Here is a 17300-nt window from a genome sequence, read left to right as displayed (position 1 = left end):
CCCCAGACTTCTCTAGGTCTTGGGCTTTTTCAGTTGGGCAAAGACCCTCTAAGAAAATTAACACAAAAATTACAAAATTAAATATATATGTCTTGTTTATCCTAGGCTAGCCTTGAGTTTACTATTTAGCCAAGGATAACCTTGCATTCCCTGTCTTCCTGTCTCCTCCAGCTGACTTCTGAGATTACAGCTCTTCCCTACACATTGGGTTTAAGGGATGCTGAGAAGCAAACCCAGAGCTTCAGACACACTGGGCATCTACCAACAGAGTGACAGCCCTAGTCCTGAGTACGAGTGCTTAAGAAAGACTGAGTAGTGGGTTGTCCTAACCCAAAGGCAGGGCCCAGAGCTGACCCTGAATGTGGGCTCCTTAAAGGAGACAGTTCATTCTCTCTTTTCATGGGATTAACTTCCCCACAAGTAATCCTCAGTCTAGGTACTAAGAGGATGAAAATTAACTATAAAAATACTAGGTTTGAGGATTAGAAGAATAAAAGAAACTATTATCATGGAGTTAAAGAGCTCATCTATAATGCATTTTCTACTTTGATGTCCTTGTGATTCCAGGAGCCACTATCTGACACCTGCCCATGCACCCAGCTCTACCTATAATGTTGTGATTCATTTTCATATTTTCTTTTCTTTCTGAGATCCGCCAAAATGGGCTTCATTATCAAGTCACAAATTCTAGCAATGGCTTCTATTTAATCAACATAACTACTTTAAAAGTCAGGCCATGTAGGCACTTGAGCTTCTGAGGGCTCTGAGCTACATCGGGCGCAGTGAAAATAAAAACAAGGCAAGATGATTCATACAGTGCAACACCCTTAGCTCTTAAAGACACCAAATCAAAGAGTCTCTTTGGGATCTGAAAGAAGTTAAGATCTGGCCCACATGTACCATAAAGTTTTCCGGTAAGGAAAGAGGCCCCAGGGTGGCTGGGATGATCTGCTGAGCCCTCAAGACAGTGACAGCTGCTCAGGACCCTGTCTTTTCCTGACCTGATGGTGGTCCAATGCCTTGGCTCTACTTGGCTGACAACTGCCCTGTGCTCCAAGTGCTACCTAACAAACTTTTCACCTCTCCAACATGGCTGCTCCCAGATACACTTTCTGTCACACAGAAAAGACATACCATGGAGCTGTGGGAGCATTCCTCTGTGGTGACCTCAGCTCACACACTGGCCCACCAAGCATGACACTCACATTCCCTCCTAGAGATGACATCATCAATGACATTTAACTAATTGTCTCTCATTTTATTCCCTGAGCCTAGCTTCCAGTGAGTCCGTGTCTTCCCTCAATATTGTGTGTCTCTACCTTTCATTCCTACCTCAGGCCTTGGGGGGCATTAATATTTTTGGACCTCTGCTGTCCTGGCTTTCCTTAGAGAGCTCTTCATATGTGTGAGCCTCAAGCTCCAAAGCATCTATTCTGACAGAAACATATGAGGATAAAATGAGAAATCATCTGTAGGATACACTTTGGAGACGCTCCCATGGCAGGCAAGCCCTTCTGTGGCTCCTTGGCATGTTAGCATAAGAAAGGAACCACTTATCCATATGAACTGCTTACCAGCATACCACAGGGTTAATCTTTGCAACAGGCATCTGTGCAGCAGGCACTGTCACAGGTGAAGGGCAAGTTCAAGGTCAGTGGACTTTCAGGGCCACCTTCAGACCCCTCTCCTAGCCTCATAAGGAGCGCTGTGGTTTGCAACAGGTGGTCACATTCCTCAGGAAAGAGACTCAGCTCTGCCCCACCTTGTTAGCAAGCTCTTGGTGCATCCCATTGAGCTGCCAAGAGAATTTCCCATCTCATTGCTTTCTCTTTGCAGCAACTGTTTCCAGAGATGCTGGGGATTTTTGTTGTTGTTGTTGTTGTTGTTGTTGTTGTTGTTTTGGGGGTTTGTTTTTTTTTGTTTTGTTTATTTGTTTGTCCCCCCCCCATTTGATCCTCTCTTCTCTGGCTGCAAATGTTGACTTACAGTGTAAACAGATGGTGCTTAAACATAAGCTTATATAAACATATGGTCCTTAAACATGTTGGCTGAGTCAGTGAACGGATGAATTAAGGGAGTCTTGATGTACTCAGCGGTAGACTAAAATATCTCAGCAGTATATAGATTTTTAAATTGTCATAAATATTTGTAGCAGCTTGTGCTCTCATGCTAATGATGTTGCCAAAAACCTGTTTGCAGTGTCCCACACATAGGACTAAAGAAAGCCTGTCCCCAGTTGGATTTTGCCTGGTCAGTAAAGTTACTGGTGGCCAATGGATGTGCAGAGAGACAGAGATGGAACTTTTAGGATTCAGGAGAAGGGATCTAGGAGGAGGAAGAGGATATCGCACCATGACAAGGGAGTAGGAGATGGAACACACTGAAAATGTGCAGGCACAGGAAGGTGAAACAGCCAACATGTAGGTGCAGGGGGAAAGCCCTAGGAGGGCTGCCCAGCAGGGTCCAGGACAGCAAAGAAAAAATACATATTTAGTAAGTAATAACTCAGAGTGTTAGCCACGTGGAATTTAGGGAGTGGCCCACCCACTGAGCTGTTTAAGGTATTTAAAATATAAGGCTCTCTCTGTGTGTGTGTGTGTGTGTGTGTGTGTGTGTGGTCTGTCTTGCTTTAGGGAATCCAGAACATTTGGGCAGGTGTAGAGGAGCCCCAGGTATCCAATGGGAAGTATAGAGCAGATTAATTTATATAGAAACTTATATTTACTAGTCACGGGGAGGGTATGAAGGTCAGAGGACAGCCTCCAGGGGGTTTTTTCTACCTTGTGAGTGTAGTCTATCAAATCCAAAGTCGTCAGGCTTGGCAGCAACACTCCCCACCCCATGCCGTCTCGCCAGCCCATCACTAATGCATTTCTGACCAATATTCAACAAAAGCTAGTTTTGCTAAGATGACCACCACACCAGCTTTAATGCAAGTTTAATTCTTAAATCCGGTCTCTTTTTTCTTAATGCCAATATCCTAATTTCAGAATGAGCAGATTCTCCTTCTCCACTTACATAAAATAGGTTCCTAAAATATTCATCAATGTATATGCAAATGTATGGCTCTCTGCGCCTCCAAATTTAAAGTGTTAATGTCTTCTTAAATGGAGATGACTACGTATGTATCTACCCACAGGGACTTGGCTCAAGTGGTTTGTCATTTGTTTTTACTTTCTCTGTGTGTTTGTGTGCACCTGGGTGCTCAGGTAAATTGCCCTTGTGTGGGTGAACACACATGCACGTATGTTTGATTCCTGCGGAGGTCACAGAACAATTGCTCTAGAGCCATCATTTTTTGAGACAGGATCTCTCACTGGCCTGGAGCTCACTGGGTGGACTGGCCAGTGAGTCCCAGAGATCATTATGTCTCTGCCTCCCCAGTGCAAGGATGATAACTGCACTACCACACCCAGAACCTCAAACTTACACCCTCCTTATCCAGTCTACCAACTGAGCTATCTCCTTGGCCCTGGCTTGTTCTTTTGAGCGCATTATTTTGTCTCTGTTGTAATATATTATTTCTGGCAGGCCTGTGCCTGAGCTTGCACATAGTGCAAAGTAACAGAATCAGACACTTCATTTTAAAGGCGTACTCACCAGGATCCCTGTCTGAATTAGGCGAGTCCACACCACTGACATAAACAACAGAGAGGATGCTGGGTATCTGCCTAAACAGTGCTTTGGGTGTTACAGAGGCGATGCCAAAGGTGGCCCATCGCATTCTGTCTGAGCAGAACTTCAAGCCATGAGAGGCCATTGATAAAGAGAGCCAACGGAGTACCACTGAGCCGGAGCTTGAATCCATCCATCAGGACTGGGTGGCCCCGGATAAGCCTCAGAGTCCCACTGAGCATGGGTTCTCGTTTGGCATTTGAGATGGTTGGAATGGAAGCTGTAAAATGTTGTGACTCTATTAAACAACCTTCCTATTCCTTTTAAAGAGCCTTGGAACAGCATTTGGTTATTTAAGCACTAAAATTCAACTGGATGAGAACTCCCTTCCCAGACTCCAAGTTCTGCCTCGTGGCTGGTGATTAAGTAGCCCCAGGCCCACATTTACTACGTACACATCACCCCTCAGGGGATCCTGGGAACAGCTACATGATGAGGACATACATTCATTAGACACACACACACACACACACACACACACACACACGGGTTTTAGAAAGATAGCAAACTGACCGCATTAAGAGAAAATACAACACTGAATTTGCACAGATTTGTTTAGGTGGCTACAGGAAAAAAAAAAATGCTTTTAGGCAAATGTGAAGTGAAGGCAGCAGAAAAGTGGCCCAGTCACAGTGATATTAACCAGCGTGTTGCTCACCTGCACTTTGGTGTGGATGGACCCTGGCACCTGATACCTCAGCTCATGCGCTGTCGATTGAGACTTTGGGAGCAGGAAGGGGTAAGAAAGGGAGCGGTATTTTGGCTTCATGATCTGAAACAAAATGAGAAAAGAGGTCCTGACTTCACAGTGAGAACCAGAAAAACTATTAATAGATGTTTTCCAAGTTAAAAGCTGAAAGTTGCCTTTGTTTTCTGCTTCCAAATTTCCCTCTTTTACCCTTGTGTTCATACGTAAAGGAGAATTCGATGCAATCCACAGTTAGAAAGATATGTAATTGGGAAAATTAAATTCTTATTTTGTGGACATGTTGTACCTGTGTAGCTACTGTAATGAGGCGTGGTTTCATTTTAAACAGTTCCATAGTAAAATAGGACTAAGACTCATAATTAGATTCATATTACTCAGGAATTCATGGAATCATCTGTCACCCAAAGCCAGATTAGTCTACACAGTAAGACCCTGTCTCAAAAACAAGGTCTTGAATACTATCAATTAGCATTTTAACTAATTCTTCTGTATCTGAATCATTACAAGTGATGTGGAAATACTTTTTCTGGTTTTGAGTGTTGTGTTAACTTATCCTCTCAGGAGCGGGGCATGGGAGTAAAGAAAAACCTGACTCTGAATATTAGCAGTGGTTTTATTTTTGACAGTACAGTAGATTAAAAGCAATATTGCCTTCCTTATTCCTTTATCCTCCTGCAAATTTGCATTTAAAATACTCTACCAATTTTTTTGTAACTTTCACATGAATGAAAACTAAACTGATCCTCTAAGTTGCTTATAGAAGTCAACTAAGTCTTTTCTCAGTTATCAGGGAAGATGGGCATCATTACTTCAAGTAATGCTATGGCCCCTTAACAGCACCAATTACTTGGCTGGAATTATGCCTGTTCAGGTCTCGCTGTTACAAGCAATGGAAGCCTGTAAGTGGGTTCAATCTAAAGAAGAGATAACTCTGTCACATCCTGCTTTCCTTGATCAGAGCCTGCTCCACACAAGACCAGGCAGCCCAGGACTGGAAGGGACTTTGCAGTTGGAGTCCCTCATGTAAACAAGCCCTGCAGACCCTACAATATCTGTCTAGTGATCTTATCTCTGCACATAATGGACATGAATGCCTTCCGGGTTCAAAGGCTTAAGTTCACAGGCTGATGAGTACCACATCTAATCCCTCTGCATCGCAATATTCCAAAAACCATTTTCCTTTCCTGTAGAGTTCTGAAGCCCAGCACTAGGACAATGAGATCCTCAACTATTGATGGTGTCACAGACGTGGCCACAGCAGACCTTTCCTGCCAACCCTTCCGAGCTTCGCCTTGGCCAGGAACCACCCTTCCTCGTGTAGGCCAGGGCACAAAAATATAAGTACCTTCGTGAAGTTCCAGCGCTGGATGAAATGTCGAGCCACATCACGAGCTGCCTTTCCATGAACCACAGAGCCAATATCATGCCAAGGCATCCGGGGGGTGGAGTACCTGTCAATGAAATCTGCCCGGCAAGGACACCAGGCAAGGACCCATCACTAAGTTTGGTGACAGGGACAAAACCCCTCTAATCCCAACTAGGAGATCATGATATTCATGATTGGGGGAAACATGGATTTTCTCATCCCTACCTCTCTACTGACCCTAATATATGCTTCCATTTTGTTCAGTATTAACTGTAGACAAGGCAAGGTGCAAAATGGTACAAATTTATCTAAGCCTGCCTGCTTGATAGAATTTTCTTCTGGATCTGTGAAAATAACAGCACATTATATACACATTGCTATGCTATGCTATACTATACTATACTATACTATACTATACTATACTATACTATGCTGTAGTATACAATGCTGACCCCCCTCTTACACATATGAATTCAATAATTACCTAAGATACATTCCCCTAGTGACAGAAAATGGAGAGAATGAATACAAAAGAACATGATTCAAAAAAAAAAAAAAATCCTTCCTCTCATGGACGATGTCAGTTTATGACCCTAAACTATACCTGTAGGAAATTTAGAGATTTAAAATGGGTTTATTTTCCCTATCATCACAACAAAAAGCTGCTATGGGTACGACAAAATCAGATCTCCATAATTTAACCAAAATTTCAACCACAAAAATAAAACGGCAGTGATACTCTGAGACTCTTATTGAGGACCTGTGGGTAGTCAATGACTAGGGAGAGAAAGACATTCCTTTCATGGTGTAGACATTTATAAGACACCTGCACCCCTAAGAGTAACGCCTTACCCATTGCTCTAATAAGCAAACCTAATTAAACTCTCCGGACCATCAAAAGACAAAGTAGAAAGGTTTCTCACTGGAAGAGGAAGGGGGTTAGATGGGGTTGGGTATAATCAAAATACTTTATATACATGTATGAAAGTATCATAATGAAACATTACTACACAGGATACTTGCAAATCAGAAGTTTTAAATATGCAAACCAGCCGGCCCTTAGATGGTGCGCATGCGTACTTCCGGTGCCCCAGAGGAAATCAGAGTAGAACCCGCAGCTGCTCTCACCAGCAAAAGGTTTGTCCAGTTGAACCCAGTCCTTGAAGACGAAGTTGCAGTAATCCTTCCCATGCCAAAACCTCGTCTCTCCGTGGAGCTCTCCCACTCCAGTCTGCACACTTCGGATGGAGCCCGTGTCTGTGAACAGGCAAGACTGGCTCAGAGACCGAGAGTTGGCAAGGCCCGGAGATGTTTATTAGACACTTAACACGCACTCACTTTTCTTCCTGAATCCTTACTAGGACAGCCTGCGTCCATTTGATCAGGGACCGTGGGCTGACGTTGTTTGCCAACCCTCACAAGATTCACGTTAGGTAGCAGAGCCATCACTATATGTTGGAATTTAACATTCTTGGCAGTGGAGCAGCTTCTTCGCGAAGCCTACCAGGTCAGGAAAAAATGGCCCACAGAGTGAACTATAAAGAGAGAACTCCGCAGGTGGGGCCCAAGGAGAACACTGCAGCCAGGTAAGGACAGATTACATCAGACAGAGGCGACAGGGCCCAGGCTACCTCTTCCCTGATCAATACAGTGGATGCTCCAGGCCTTCCCATCTTACGAAGCTTGACTCTCATGTTTTCGGGCAGTCCATGGTCCAGACCCACAATTAGCTAGGCACATGACACCAATCATCAACTTTTGGGGTCGTAAGGCCTTATGTAAAGCATGTGATTTAACCTAGATGACAACTAAGAACTTTCTATCCTTCGTGTTCTATGTTCCTAAAATCACAAACATATCATCCATGGAACACCAGGCAGAAGCTTACGGCGGTGGCACTGAGGCAGCAGTTTGCCCTGTGTGTTCCACGGACAGCCGAATTGGACCCCTCTGCTTAAGAACAGAAAGCTCGGGTTAAACAGTTTGAAAGCTCCAGGGATGTGTCAGCCACGAAAACAACAAAGCAGAGAGGGACAGAACCGAAGTCACATACAGTGCTTGGCACGGAGATGTTAGCCACACAGGTGCGCGCGGGGCTCGGGGGACAAGAACAATTGTTAAGTGAATAACAGAACCACTTGAAGTAGCTAATGAGACGCCACCACATTTTACCACTGCGTATCACTCCAGGAACTGTCTTTGTAAAAGGCTAAGTTGTTTGAAAACCTCTCTAGCATCACCTACTGTCTACAGGTGGCTGTGTGCTGAAGAATTAGTGTGTGTACTAGCTGTTCCCCACGCTGACAGACATCTGCCTTTTGATTCCTCATTGCCCCTTTGCTTAGCCCCAGGCTTCACGTGTCTTAATTTTTCATTGTGTTTTGACAGACTCACCTGCCTTGTCTCTATACTGTTTGTATGTTACCCATTCTGCATAGAATGTGCTTCCCTCTCTCTCTGCCTCATCTCTTAGTCCTTCCTCGTGAGCCGTATCAGCCTGGCCCCCAAAGACAGAACCAACTCTTGCAGGGAGTGGTGTCATTGGCATCAATGTTGTCCTGTCTGAAAATGCCCACCTAAGGCCTCTGATCCAGGCCACGTAATTGCATAAAACTCTGATCGCACATCCCTTTCCTCCAATAGTTGATAAAAGCCAAGAATAGGCACCTTATCCCTTCGCCTCCTGCTGGAGCTCCCCGCATGCAGGAAGTAATTAAGATGTTTGCAGAACAAATATTATTGTGCAGTTACTATTCATAACTAACGCTCTATGTCAAAATTAATTAACTTTCCAAAGGTTGTTGGAATGTTGTATACAAATGGTTTAAACTGTCAACGTCAACAAAACCAACTAACGTTTGAAACAGACTTCTATTATCTTCTCCCAGCCGCTGGCTTTCCTGCTCTGTGTGCCTCAAGGAGAGAGCACAGGTGACCTGTCGTGGCTTTTTGTAGTGAGTATAGTAGTATTGGAGAGGGGGTGTTGAGAGACGGGGGTAGGTAAGGAGGAGCAGAGAGAGTGAGAATATGAAATTATAACTCAAGTCCCAATTTACAAAACACAGACACAGAGAAAATGTTCAGTCAGTAGATAAAGGTACCTCAGGCTGCATGAATCAGTCCTCAGGACTCAAATGGTAAAAAGAAAGAACTGGCTCTCCCAAAATATTTTTGGATCTCCACAGGCCTCCCGTGCCCTGCACACACATGTGCACCCCTCCTGACACCCCCACATACTTTAATAAAAAAATTAAAAAACAGAAACACATAATTATTAAGTTTGAGATACAGTCTTAGTTGTGTGTGATGACTGCAAATATGTGGCTATATATGATTTATTTTCATCAGTTTGAGAAATGAAGCCAAGGTTTTAACACATACACTTATTGAAATATCATGACAGCCAGCAATCACTTGGAAAACAAAATGCAAGTAAATTTCTAGTCTCAGAAAATGACCCTGGTAGGAACTGAATTCAGGGGCCCACGATGCAGATGTGCTTTTGTTACTAGGCCAGGCTCAACTATTCTAAGCAATCCTTCTCTCAGCACACAGAGGCAAGGCGCACATGGACCTCTGTGAATGGCCCCAGAGCACCATGTCTGGCTCCCCAATGACATCATCACAATGTCTCTCCTCCCTCAATGTCTCCTGCCAGTTTTGTGCACCCCTGCCTGTCAGGAGCTAATGTTTGCAGCAGGCAGGAGCACCGGCCCATCCTTTCCGGAAGTCACCTGATCTTGCTGTCACGCTAAAGAGTAAAACTGGCAGCACCCTACTACATCAGTGATCCCGTCTAGGGTGACTCAGTGCCAGCCTCCCAGGCACCTGTGTTGCTCCCCTCTTCCCTGCCCAACTGTCACCCTCACGTCCTTCCATCACCACTCCCCAAACCATATGGCATTCTAATAATCCTGGAAATTTCCATCTACTTCAATCTTGAGCACACTGGCACAACCATTGGATCCCTTTACATCACGTCTATTTTTCATGCATCTTTACCTTTAACCAACCCCCACTGTGGTGTTTTCCAGCAATTTTTTTTTTTTTTTTTTGGATTAGCCTGTTTTTAGCCTGACTTACTAAAGCCTCCCTAAGGCTATATAGAGTCGTCCAGCCCAGTTCACATAAATTAATCCTTAACCATAACCCCCACATTCCATGACTCTAAAAGCTCAATGGTGTCTTCACAGAGCATTTGTCATCAGATGACAAGAAAGCGTTGCTGGCTGCATGGGTCCACTCGTGCCACACCTATGCAAAGAGCTCATTTATGTTCCCTGTGCTTCTGGGGCCTGATGGAAATTCCACATAACACAGGGTCTGTGTACAAGCTATAGACAGTGCATTACCCTCCTAAACCCTAGAACATTCTAGTTTCCGAAGCACATCTGACTCCAGGGCTTCTCATAAACCTCTGTGGGTTTGTCCCACTGAATGCTTAGGGCTGAGAAGTGAAAAATGAATGCTTTTGCTACTTGACAAATCTATGCCCTAAGGTAAAACATTATCCTGAAACCACTTCTCTCTCTGTTCTTAGTCTCTACCTTCCAAATGTTTTTGCAGCATTAGGGCTTGAACCCATGGCCTCATGCATGCTAGGCAAGCACTCTGTGGATCGACATTCCCAACACCTTACTTTCCAATCTATATTTATACCGAAGGGTGGTTCCAATCTAAGTCCTGAATGAGCTGTATGTTTTTGAAAATGCACAGTCTTCCAACTTTGTAGATTTCCAGTGGTGTATTGGAGTTTGAGATCTTATTTTGGACTTGTTAAGATGGTTTCACTCGCAGCAAGGATGCTGAGCAATGATATTCCCACTGTCCTGAGTAGTAAAGGACTTTAAACTTTTCACTATCAACTAACACACAATACACCTTTTTTTGTTCCTTAAGAGTTTTTTTTTTTTTTTTTTTTGGAGGGGGGTTGTTGTCTTGTTTTGTTTTTAAACAAGGCCCATCTAGCACTAGCTGGCTTTAAACTCCCTCTGTAAAAAAGTGTGGTCTTGAATTTGTTACAGTCCTCTGTCTCTGTCTCCCATATGATAAGGTTGCAGATACATTCCACCATGTCTGCCAGAGGTAAGCGTCTTGAAGGAACGCAAAGAGTCTCACACATCCTGTGTATTGCAGCCCAGACAAGAGTCTTGAGAAGCCTTAGCTTACCATCTATCACCTGATCAATGTGAAGTCTGCTCAGTATTACTTATAAAGGAAATATCTATCTGCAAATGCTTCCTAACCAGAAAGTGAATCAATTTTTTGTATTTACTATATTATTAACCAAAGCAGTATCAACCTGGAATTCTCTTTCTTACAACAGAATTCTGAGAAGAATAAAAATTTCCTTGAGAACAGCTGAGTGATAATTGAATTAAAAGACACAATCACAAAGTCTGTGATGGTTACTGAACTCATGAAGAGGGTTTAAATTTAGTGTAATCTCTGTTTAAATTCTGAAGTGGTCTTACCTATACTCTGCATATTGGCCTTTGTATGACAAGACATTCTGGGAGCCCATATATACTACATGGCTATCTGTGCATTGTTTTAACACTATCTGCTGACAACCACAGAGCTGAAGTTCTTACAGTAGCCTACAAAGCTGCCTAAAGCCCAACCAGCCACAGCCTTGCCTTTCTCCCATCCTCACAGGCACATTTCTAGAATATCCAAATCCTCCCCGTGACATGAACTTTTTGAAATTACTATTGATTCTGTTTGAGACACCTCCCCAGACAGCCTCATCTTCTCCTCCTCTTCCTCTTGATTTCCAGTTGAAACCCAAACTATAAGAGTACCATTCTTTCGTCAGGTTACATAAAATATTTAATTCGTCCCTCTGTTCTCACCCCATTGGTCTCTGTGATAATTATGGGCAACAATCTATCCGTGTATATAAATAACCCTGTCCTCGCCGTTCAGCTTGCTAACTGCATTTCATCTGTGACATTCATTTCATCCATAGTATTTAGGGCAGTGGCTGGCATGTCACAGGAGCTCAGTACATATTTATTTGACTAAGTTCATAAGGAGGCTGAAGAGATATCTCAGTGGTTAGCGGCATATACCATCATTTCAGGGGACTTAAGATGTGTCTCCCCACCCCTATTTCCTTATCATTCACGGAGTCTAAAAATTTGTGTACCTGGAGTTGGGGATTTAGCTCAGTGGTAGCGTACTTGCCTAGCAAGCATAAGGCCCTGGGTTCGGTCCTCACCCCCCCCCCCAAATAACAATAAAGTCTGTGCTGTTTTCTTCTTCCTTTTCTCTAAAAACAAACTTGTCTCCAGTCAGTGAGTGGCAGAGACAGTGAATGCATGACAAGGATACTTCTCGTGAGCACTGTGTCCTCAGATCATCACACAGGTCTCACACCCTCAGCCAGGGGTTGGCCTAACATGTCAGATAGCGTTCTGCCTCCATCCCACTTGCGCCATTGTGGACACCAGTCAAAGTACAGACGCCTCCTTCACACCTCTGCAAACTTATTCTTCCATCTCATTTTGAGCCTCAGTTATAAGTCAGCAAACACACGCACACACACCAGAATGGACACTTTCCAGACCTGCTTTTAATTTTTCTATCCAGCTACAGGTACCCTGCCTTGGTCCCCTTGCTTTCCAGAAGCTTCCAACCCTGAAAACCCTTTGAGGCTCACACAGGCACAGACAGATAGAAGTCAAAGTTGTCCCTAAACTCATAGGTCAGTCAAGAACTAGCCTTATGTTAAATAGCTAAGATATTTCCCATATAACGTTTTCCATTTAAGTGTTTATCAATACTGTTAAAATTTACAAAACTACCAGTTACACTTAGCTTTGGTTCATTACATGTAGCTAAAGCTCTTAAAAACTGCTAGGTCTGGGTCCATGGGATGGCTCAGCAGATAAAGTGCGCATCACCAAGCCTAGAGACCTGAGTTCAATCTCTTGGCCTCACATAGAGGAAAGGGAAAAAACAACACGTGCAACTTGTTCTCTGACCTCCACACAGACACCATGGTCTATGAATACACACATAAGTACAGAAAAATGAACACATGTAATTAAAAACAAGTTAATGGCTGGGTTTCTGGAGAGTGATTGAACTACTCTTCAAGTTCCAGCCTCACTGGTCAGGTGTCATGGAGACTCATCCAGGCCTATCACCTGGGCTCCAACTTCCTGATCTAGCAGAACAAAATCCTAGCCTTGGGGTCAGGCCAAAAACCAAGATGGATGGGTGTTTGCATTTCTAAGTTAGACACGTGAAGACGGAGCATGAAGATTCTGATAAACTGGACTGCACTGGCGAATCCACACCATCCTAGTCAAGGTCTCTTAACTGAGAAAAGGAGACACCATCCCCGCCAACATCACAAGCATCCAAGGCAGTGCTAAACCATCCGTACACGTGGCAGGTGACTTAATGTAGTGATTCTCCATCCTGAGATCCTTTGCCAAAGCCTTCTTCATTCTCACTTCCATAACATAGGCCCTGACTAATTCATTCTTCAAGAATCTGATTCTTCCCATAAAGGGTATCAGATAACATATTTAACCATCCCCACATAAAACATTCTACTATTCAAAAGACCCTCAAGATTTATCCAACAAATGAAGTTGCATTTTCCTCACTTTGTCTGGGATTCTACCTCAGTGCACCCTTGTAACACCAATCACGTGCCTTAGCTGCACTTCCTAGTAACAGGTAAAACGTTGGTCTTTTCCATCCATGTGCCTTTACCGGGCTCATGCCCTTCACCTGCAACAATTTAGTATCCTCATCTACCCTCACCAGGTATTGTCAGATTCGAGGACAGGCTCCCTACTCAAAACATCTCCCTAGGTCAGCACAAGGAAGTCCTTCTGCCTCTCACAGAGGTGTGTGTGTGTGTGTGTGTGTGTGTGTGTGTGTGTGTGTGTGTGCTCACACATATATATAATACATATAAGACTGTTATAGACCTTGTGCTATGAGACTGTTCAGGGTGTTTCTTTCTCTTCAGTGCTAGAGAGTAGGTCCTCAGACACACAGAGCTTGCACTTGCATGGAGCAAGTTCTGCCTAACATATGGGACAAGAGGACTGAGCAGAAAGACAACATGAACACACACTCACTGTGGTCGTGCAGCAGAGGAAGCGACAAAAGCTGAAGCCCATGGGGTTCTGACACTAGCCAGTCACTTACCAGTGCTGTGCCTAGTGAGCCCCTGCTGAGACTCACTGGAAGGGCGAAAGAGTTTCAAGTGGGGCTTTAACCCATGGATTAAATTCTGATGACTCCTACAGTGGTTAAAATAACCTGGAGAAAGTTGAGAGTCCTTTTTTGTTTTACAGAGAAACATATTTACATATATGTGTCTATGTATCAAATTTTATAAACTTGAAAGCACACAGTCATTTTTAGAACAATGCAGGTCTATAAATTAAGCCATAAGATCTAATGTGATAAATGAGTTTAATCTAGGAAAGGTTTATAAAAGACACCTAATACTCCTTTCCTCTTTATAGCTTGTCATATTTTAGAAAGCTTTAGTCAGTATGTGACCATCAGTAGTGGCTACGATTACATTGTATTAATAATAAATATGTTTTGAAAATGAGGCAGAGGAGATTGGGCACAGAGCTCAATTGGTAGGGTGCTTGCTTACATGCCCAGAACCTTACAAAAGAGGCATGGCGGTGCACACCTGTGATCCCACCCCAGGACAGACAAGAGCTCAATTCAGTCTCTATCACATAGTGAGTTCGAGACCAGCATGGACATCATGACACCCTATCTCAGAATGCAGTGTCACAGTGCCATGGTGTCACACGGGATGCATGGCCGTCTTTGTGCATTGTCCATGGAAGGCCAGCACGGATCTTTTTACAGGAAATAGTCCAGGGCTACCCACAGGGAAGGCAAGGGCAGCTGGAGCAAAGGTGACACTCACTGGAACCGCTGTCGATGCTGCTGATGCTGTCGGCGTTGTGCAGGTGGTGGCGGTGCAGCTGGCGATAGAGACTAAACTTGGAGAATTTTCTGGACTTTCCTATCCCTTTCAGCTTCGGGTTGGTATCATCAACACTCCTTAAGATGGGCTCGATCTTATGAGTCTGAGGTTTATCCTTGAGGCTTAAGGATTCCAAAGAGTCTACCGATGCTGCCTGAGAAAGTCATTTAAAAAAAAAAAGAGAGAAAGAGACCATGCATGAAGTCCACTAAACAACAACTTTCACGTAATTAGAGCTGAGAGGCAGTTTACAAATGGTGGCCCCCGGAACAGACTCTCCATGGAGTCTCAGGCAGTCAGCCATAGGAACCCTACTGTGGCTACTTCTTTAGCAGGCCAATTTCCTTTGTTTGCTTGTTTTTGTTTTTGTTGTTTGTTTGTTTTATAAGACAGGTTTCTCCTTCTTCCCTCTCTCCTCCCCCTTCCCCTCTCCCTCTCCTTCTACCTCTCCCTGTCCCTCTCCCTCTCCCTAGGCCTGGCTCTCCTGTGACTTGCTATGTAGACCACCAAGCTGGTCTTGAATTCAAGACATCCATCAGCCTCTGCTCCAAACAGGCTGGGATTAAAAGTGCACACCACAGTGCCTAAATAAAACTTGAATTTCATTTCACTAACTCCTTTGTTAAACTACCCAGCTTCTTGGACTAACAATGACTTCCTCTATCAATTATTTTTTTTGTGGCCCCTGTTGTAGTGTGAATGTAAAATGTCCCCCGCAGGCTGTTTGAACACTTAGTCCCCAGTTGGTGGCATTTTTTTGAAAGGCAAAAGGAGATGAAACCATGCTGGGGGAGTGGAATCACTGTGGGTGGGCTTTTAGGTTTGATGACTTGTCTTCTCTGTTTCCCAACTGCAGATATATATATATATATATTCATTTTATACACATATATATATGGGACAAGGAAGGGACAGGTTGCTGCTTCCACACCTTCACCAGCATACTGAGCTGTAACCTGTAACCTGGAGGCCAAAACAAACCCTCCCTCCCTTCTTGTCATACGAGGTCACAGCAATGAGAAGAGGTAACGAATACATTAGTTAGTGCATTGCTCTTTCTTTCAACCCACAGAAAAGCCACTGATATTCCCATGGAAATAAGATAAGACCATCAAGCTTTTGAATAAATACATTGTGTTTTTGACACTATAGAGCTGAAATGCAAAGCAGGTGCTTTTGCGAGTGCTTTTGGCAGCTCTTGACTGGCAGGTATTCTGAGAAGTTATTAGTTAGCTCTCTGCTCCGAACCAGTGGTGCATTACTGGGTCAGTCACGCTACTTACATGACAAGCCTGTCAGTTTGCAGTTAGGTTGCAGACATGGGTTTAGACAAGCCTGCCGGTTTCATGCTGTCCCACACAGGTGCCAGGTACTCACCGTGAGAGAGCCCAGAGACAGTCCTGAGGTGATCCTCTTGACACTGCCCACGTCTGTGAGTCTGTGTTCGTGGTCATCCCATCTTCCGTAGGCCAGGTCAATCCCACCCACGAAAGCCACGGATTGGTCAACAATGACCAGCTTCTCATGATGAGCCCACAGATACACACTGGAGGACACATGGTCTGGGTGCCTCATCACCTGGAAATAAGGAGAAATCCACAGAGAACGGACTTTATACATGGCCTTCACATCACGATAAAATAGGGCTGCTTTCTCATTGAAATATATTCTTCAAAGTAATTCAAGTACAAAAAAAAGTGCTCTAAGTGTGCCAAAGAAAGTTTCTCAAACTTCACATTTTATTCTCAGTATTAATAGAGAAAGACTTGAATCCACTTCCTAAATGCTGGGATTCCAGGTACAGGCCCCTACATGTGCCCTCTTATGGTCAGATGAGAAACTTTGAAGAAATTGCCATTTGATTTGAATGGCAACCATTAAAGCTGTGTCAATCTAATAGGTGTAGCTTCTCTTTCCTCCCCTCCAAGGGTAACCCTCGGTATAAGAAAATGAATTAACAAATAAGTAAATAAAGAAAACACTTAGCCAGCATGCATCTGTGGAAAGACATTTAGTTATATTTGTGCTGGGTGTGGTAGCACATGCTTTTAATCCCAGTGCTTGGGAGTCAGAGGCAGGCAGATCTCTGTGAGGCCAGCCTGGTCTACAAAGCAAGTTCTAGAGCAGCCAGGATAGTTACACAGAGAAACCCTGTCTCAAAAAAACAAAAACAAAAACAACAAAAAAAAGAAGAAATTATATTTGTATCCTGATGACACAGCATTCAGATATCTGGAAGCTCATTACAGGAAGGTACTTGGGAGAAACTGATAAACTACTTCAGGATGATTTCATATATGATCCTATTTTTTTGCAGTTAGGATGACCCCAAAAATACTGGCTAATGCTTTCAGTTATTGTGGTAAAATACATAAAGCATGGAATTGACTACATTATCGGTTTTGATATGCATCATTCAGTTTTACCAAAGTAATGAGTTGGCCAGTCTTCTTCCTTCCTGGTCCCTGAAAGTATTTGAGAAGGACTGACATAGGCTTTCTTTAACTGTTAGAACTCAACTTATGCTTTGTGAATATTTCCTCCTCTTTTGTGGCCTGTCTTTTCAT

At 43.7% G+C, this 17300-nt stretch overlaps 1 protein-coding gene across 2 annotated transcripts in view; it reads right to left on the bottom strand.

Moving 5' to 3' along the window:
- Positions 1–17300, bottom strand: part of PLD1 (phospholipase D1) — a 146629-nt gene that overhangs the window by 57774 nt on the left and 71555 nt on the right. Inside the window, exons 14-19 of one of the 2 annotated variants that reach the window (XM_080929213.1) lie at positions 16111–16311; positions 14674–14887; positions 13926–14039; positions 6879–7007; positions 5730–5848; positions 4334–4447 (exon numbers count right to left, since the gene is read on the bottom strand). In XM_080929213.1, coding sequence (XP_080785339.1) covers positions 4334–4447; positions 5730–5848; positions 6879–7007; positions 13926–14039; positions 14674–14887; positions 16111–16311 — 891 coding nt within the window. The remainder of the gene's footprint in view (positions 1–4333; positions 4448–5729; positions 5849–6878; positions 7008–13925; positions 14040–14673; positions 14888–16110; positions 16312–17300) is intronic. The other variant, XM_080929214.1, reaches the window with a different exon arrangement.

The sequence above is a fragment of the Micromys minutus genome (assembly GCF_963924665.1).
Source record: "Micromys minutus genome assembly, chromosome: 15".
In the NCBI taxonomy this organism is placed as follows: Eukaryota; Metazoa; Chordata; class Mammalia; order Rodentia; family Muridae; genus Micromys; species Micromys minutus.
The sequence above is the reverse complement of the archived record's forward strand: the minus strand, read 5'-3'. Positions and strand labels throughout refer to the sequence as shown.